The sequence below is a fragment of the Accipiter gentilis genome, chromosome W (assembly GCF_929443795.1).
Source record: "Accipiter gentilis chromosome W, bAccGen1.1, whole genome shotgun sequence".
Taxonomy (NCBI): domain Eukaryota; kingdom Metazoa; phylum Chordata; class Aves; order Accipitriformes; family Accipitridae; genus Astur; species Astur gentilis.
In genome coordinates this window covers 35,802,858-35,807,770 of record NC_064918.1, presented here as the reverse complement: position 1 = coordinate 35,807,770, position 4,913 = coordinate 35,802,858, and the positions used below count along the sequence as shown (strand labels likewise).

General features: G+C 38.2%; 1 protein-coding gene across 1 annotated transcript; it reads left to right on the top strand.

Moving 5' to 3' along the window:
* Nucleotides 1-494: 494 nt before the first annotated feature.
* Nucleotides 495-2,026, top strand: LOC126035463 (uncharacterized). Its single transcript, XM_049794077.1, has one exon. It carries the CDS (start codon nt 505-507, stop codon nt 1,813-1,815), a length of 1,311 nt encoding a protein of 436 aa, XP_049650034.1. The 5' UTR covers nt 495-504; the 3' UTR covers nt 1,816-2,026.
* Nucleotides 2,027-4,913: the final 2,887 nt, after the last annotated feature.

Sequence of the window (4,913 nt, the reverse complement as noted above, 5' to 3'; positions counted from 1 at the left end):
ATTCTCATGCTTTGGTAGCAACAGCACATAATGGAGAAACAGGAAAAGATGTAATTCGGCATTTCCAGAAGGCTTTCGCTATGCTCGGGGTGCCTCGCCAAATTAAAACGGACAATGGCCCGGCATATGCTTCACGAAAAGTTCAAACATTTTTTAATCTCTGGGGTGTTACTCATGTCACAGGAATTCCCCACTCCCCCACAGGACAAGCAATTGTTGAGCGTGCACATGGCACACTGAAGCAGCAGCTTCAAAAACAAAAAGGGGGAATGGTTGGGGAACCACCACAGGCATGTTTAGATAAAGCAGTTTATGTTCTTAATTTTCTCCATTGTAGCGATAATTCTCCCCTACCTCCTCTTTTTCAACATTTCTCTTCTCTCTGTTCAACACAGAATTTACAAAAGGGTATCAAAGTACATGTTAAAGATTTAGTTACTGGTCAGTGGAGTGGACCATGTGAGCTATTAACCTGGGGAAGGGATTATGCTTGTGTTTCCACAGATGCTGGTCCTCGCTGGGTTCCTGCTCGGTGTGTTCGGCCTGTATTGGAACCTGCCTCAGGGTGAAGGATGGGTGATCTCACAACCTAAACAAAATGTCTGGGTCACTTTAGCAAACATGACACATCAGGACACCTTGTGTCTCGCCACAGCAACCCCTGAAAATCCATTCTCTACATGCTTGGTGGGACTACCCGTGGACACCTGGCCGAACCCACTGCGGATCCCGAATCTCTGTGATTCTCCAAAAAGTTGTACAAAAAACTGGGATCGTGTGTATGCACATCTTTTGCCAGTCACCCAGGAACCCCAAGAGTTAGAATTATTAGGATCTGTAATGATGGATGCTCGTGTGTTCTTTAATTACTCTTATAGCAATATTGCTCACCAGGGTCGAAATGTTAATGCAACTAGTATTCTCTATCGCAATGCAACTGCATGGTGTAATTATACTGCACCTAATGCTTCGCGATCTTCTGTTGTTCCTCCTGCGCTACCTCCTGGCGTGTTTCTAATCTGTGGAGATCATGCCTGGGGAGGCATTCCATCTAAACTGAATGGAGGCCCGTGTAGCCTCGGACGCCTCACGTTATTAACACCAAATATGTTAACGATTCTGAACATGACTCGAAAGCATAGACGAGTCCAAAGGTCTGTTCATCAGTTTAGCAGTTCCTGTCAAGATGACATCGAATTTTGGAATCGAGGCCAGATTTTAACAGCCTCCATATTGGCACCAGGAGTTGGCGTTGCAAATGCCTTAAGAACTTTAAATAAGTTAGGATGTTGGCTTAGTAAGCAATCTAAGGCTACCTCTTTAGCTTTAAGTAACCTTCTAACTGATGTTGGTAGTGTTAGACATGCTGCGTTACAAAATAGAGCTGCAATTGATTTTTTGCTTTTAGCACAAGGACACGGTTGTGATGAGTTTGAAGGGATGTGCTGTATGAATCTGTCCGACCATTCAGAATCCATTTTCAGTAGTATTCAACAATTAAAGAAGGGAGTCAGGAAGCTGACAGAAAGCGATGAATTAGATTGGCTAACAAAGATGTTCAAGGGTTGGGGATTGTCTGGATGGTTGGTATCTCTGCTCAAGACTGTGGGGGTAGTTATCTTGGTTGTGATAACTGTGCTCCTAATGTTGCCCTGTCTTTTCAGTCTTCTGCAAAGGGCCCTGCAGGGGGCGGCCAGGACAATATTTTTAGCACAAATACAAAAAGGGGGAATTGTCAGGGAATGTAACGAATCTACGGAATTCCTGACAGTTCGAGAACAGCGCGACCTCGAGCAGCTTGTAGTATATCCTTGAAGAGTCTGGAAAGATCCGAGAAGACCGGTACAAAAACAAGATAGTGATAAGAAGAACCGTCCTAACGAACTCACCAATCATGAATTGTTAGTTACTAACCAAACCAATCATATACTAACACATACTCTAAAGAAGGGTATAAAAAGGTGTGTTAGAACAATAAAGTAGCCATTTTGTGTGATCTATTACTTGTCGTGTCCGTCTCTACCGCGACACTATACTCCAACTGAAAAATAGATTGTCGTGGTTTAACCCCAGCCAGCAACTAAGCACCACGCAGCTGCTCACTCACTCCCCCCCACCCAGTGGGATGGGGGAGAAAATCGGGAAAAGAAGTAAAACTCGTGGGTTGAGATAAGAACAGTTTAATAGAACAGAAAATAAGAAACTAATAATGATAATGATAACAATAATACAATGACAATAATTATTAATAGCTTCCCACAGATGGCTCCCAAAGTGTAGATGTGATGACAATGCTGAGTGCAAATACTGGATTAGTCCCATGACCGATAATTTTATCGTACCATAAGCCAGTGTTATACAATACATCAAAGTGAAAACCTTAATCCACCTTCCACGGATGATAAGCAGCAGCACAGGGACTATATACAGCAAGTGAGGTGATACGTAACAGAACTCTAAGAACGAGTGTCACAACTCTAAGAGCTCATAAATCAACGTTGTGACCAGTGACTATTAAACTAATATAATGAATCCTTGTAACAAATTTGTTTTAACCAGCTCTGGTCATGTTTGTCGTTATCTCAACCCTTTGTGCCCCACATTGGGTGCCAAAATGTACTGTTGTGGTTTAACCCCAGCCAGCAACTAAGCACCATGCAGGCACTCACTCACTTCCCCCCACCCAGTGGCATGGGGAAACAACCGGAAGGAAAAAGGTAAAACTCGTGGGTTGAGATAAGAACAGTTTAATAGAACAGAAAGGATGAAACTAATAATGATAATAATAACAATAATACAATGACAATAATAATAATACAAGAAATGAAATATACAAAACAAGTGATACACAGTGCTATTGCTCACTACTCGCCGACCGATGCCCAGTTAGTTCCTGAGCAGCGATCCCTTCCAGGCCAACTCCCTCCAGTTTATATACTAGGCATGACGTCTTATGGTATGGAATCCCCCTTTGGCCATTTTGGGTAGGCTGTCCTGGCTGTGTCCTCTCCCACCTTCTTATGCCCCTCCAGCCTTCTTGCTGGCTGGGCATGAGAAGCTGAAAAATCCTTGACTTAGTTTAAACGCTACTTGGCAACACCTGAAAACATCAGTGTGTTATCAACATTATTCTCATATTGAATCCAAAACATAACACTATACCAGCTACTAGAAAGAAAATTAACTCTATTCCAGCCAAAACTAGGACAACTGAAATACAAAAAAAGATGAAATCAAGAGAAATTAAACCTTTTATAATATGTTATCATTGGCATTTTGGTTTCTTTTTCTTCTGAAGTTACTTCTATCCAATGTGTTAAGCAAGCATTGTACTAAGTTTAGTATATGAATAGCTGTCAGAAAAATGTTCGGTGTACAGTTCAAAGAGAAAATCCTGAAGCTAAAACTTGTTGGGTTTTTTTTAAATTTTTTTTTTACTTGATACCAGGCCCACAGTCAGACCAAACAGAATATTTTTGTAAAATGTCACCATTTGTTTCCCTTGCATAAATTACAACTTTAAGGAAATGATTTAATGGTTAGGGCCTAAATGTAATCAGATCAAAACAAAACAAATATGGATTTTAAGAGAGGAATAATTGGCACTCTACATATATGTTGGACAATATTAGAGCTATAGAGACAGAGAGGAAGAAGGTTACATATCTATCTGTCTAGATAGATGAATGAGCATAGACATTGTCTTTTGTATCAAATTTGCCTGAATAAAGATTCAGTAGTCATTGAATAAGGATAGCAGTATTTAGTATTTTAATATAAATATTTTAGCAATATATTAAAAATTGTTAATTGCCATGACCTAAACTCACAGTTTTGTGCTTCTTGCTGAAGGCCTAGTTATTTCATCAACACCTGGTAGAAATAGCTTGTAATCTTAGAATCAAATTTAGCTAGAAATTCCATGTGACTAGAAATATTTGTCTCTATAGAAAATTCTTTCAGAAACTGAACTCTACATAGATAAATTTGTCAAATGTCAAAATCAAATGAAATTAAAATCCTTGTTGAGATGCTTCAAGTACGACTAGCTCTAAAGTTTAAGTAATTAAATTGTCCATTTAGACATTTAACATAATTATTTTGCAGTATTACAGGAAGTTGCAAACAGAAAGACCAGAAGATTAGAAATGAATTAGGGACTTCCCTTTATAATATGAGTTTGCTTTTTTGAAGTGCTAGAAAAAATGCAGAGATCTACAGGTGAGTCAGTTCTTTACATCTAACCCAGCAATGAAGAAGTAAAATTATATCGTAGAGGCAAATAAGAAGTAACAGAAAGGAAACATTTTATAGAATTAGAGATTTTTTAAAATGTTGCATTATTTTCCCATTATTTGAGGCAACGAATGCTACTGTGCTATTTGTGAATCTGTTTTATAGCACTTGGTTCATTTTTCAATTTAAATCAGAATAAATTTCCATCAGTCCCCAAAATCAGTTCTCAGAAACTAATCTAACTGTTGGTCTGAAATTTTGTGCATCATACAAATCAGTAAATATTGGTCCATTTGCACGTGATAAATTTCATTTATTTTGCCAGATAGCTTTCAAAAAGCATGATTTATTTTTTTTCTCAAGTGATTGGGGAATTCCCACATGGTTGCAATTTCTAATAAATTGATTACCCTCAAATCTACTTTTTGATGTCATTTGCTTTACTGTAATTTTAAGTAACAAAGAGTACTCTAAGACTTAAAAGTCTGATCCTTATGCTCATTCACATGAATTCATTTCACAGAAACTAAATTTTAATCTCAGTTGCTGAATTTGTTTATAACAAATTCTGAGTTCAAGATTGTAATCAGTACTCATGATTATAGCACTTTTTTCTGTTTATTAGCATGTTCTTTGTTAAATAAGACTTTTTTTTTTTTCCCAGAAAAAACCGTTAT

What these genes read in the sequence shown, in the direction of transcription:
- LOC126035463 (XM_049794077.1), top strand. Translation starts at nt 505, where the DNA reads ATGCTGGTCCTCGCTGGGTTCCTGCTCGGTGTGTTCGGCCTGTATTGG.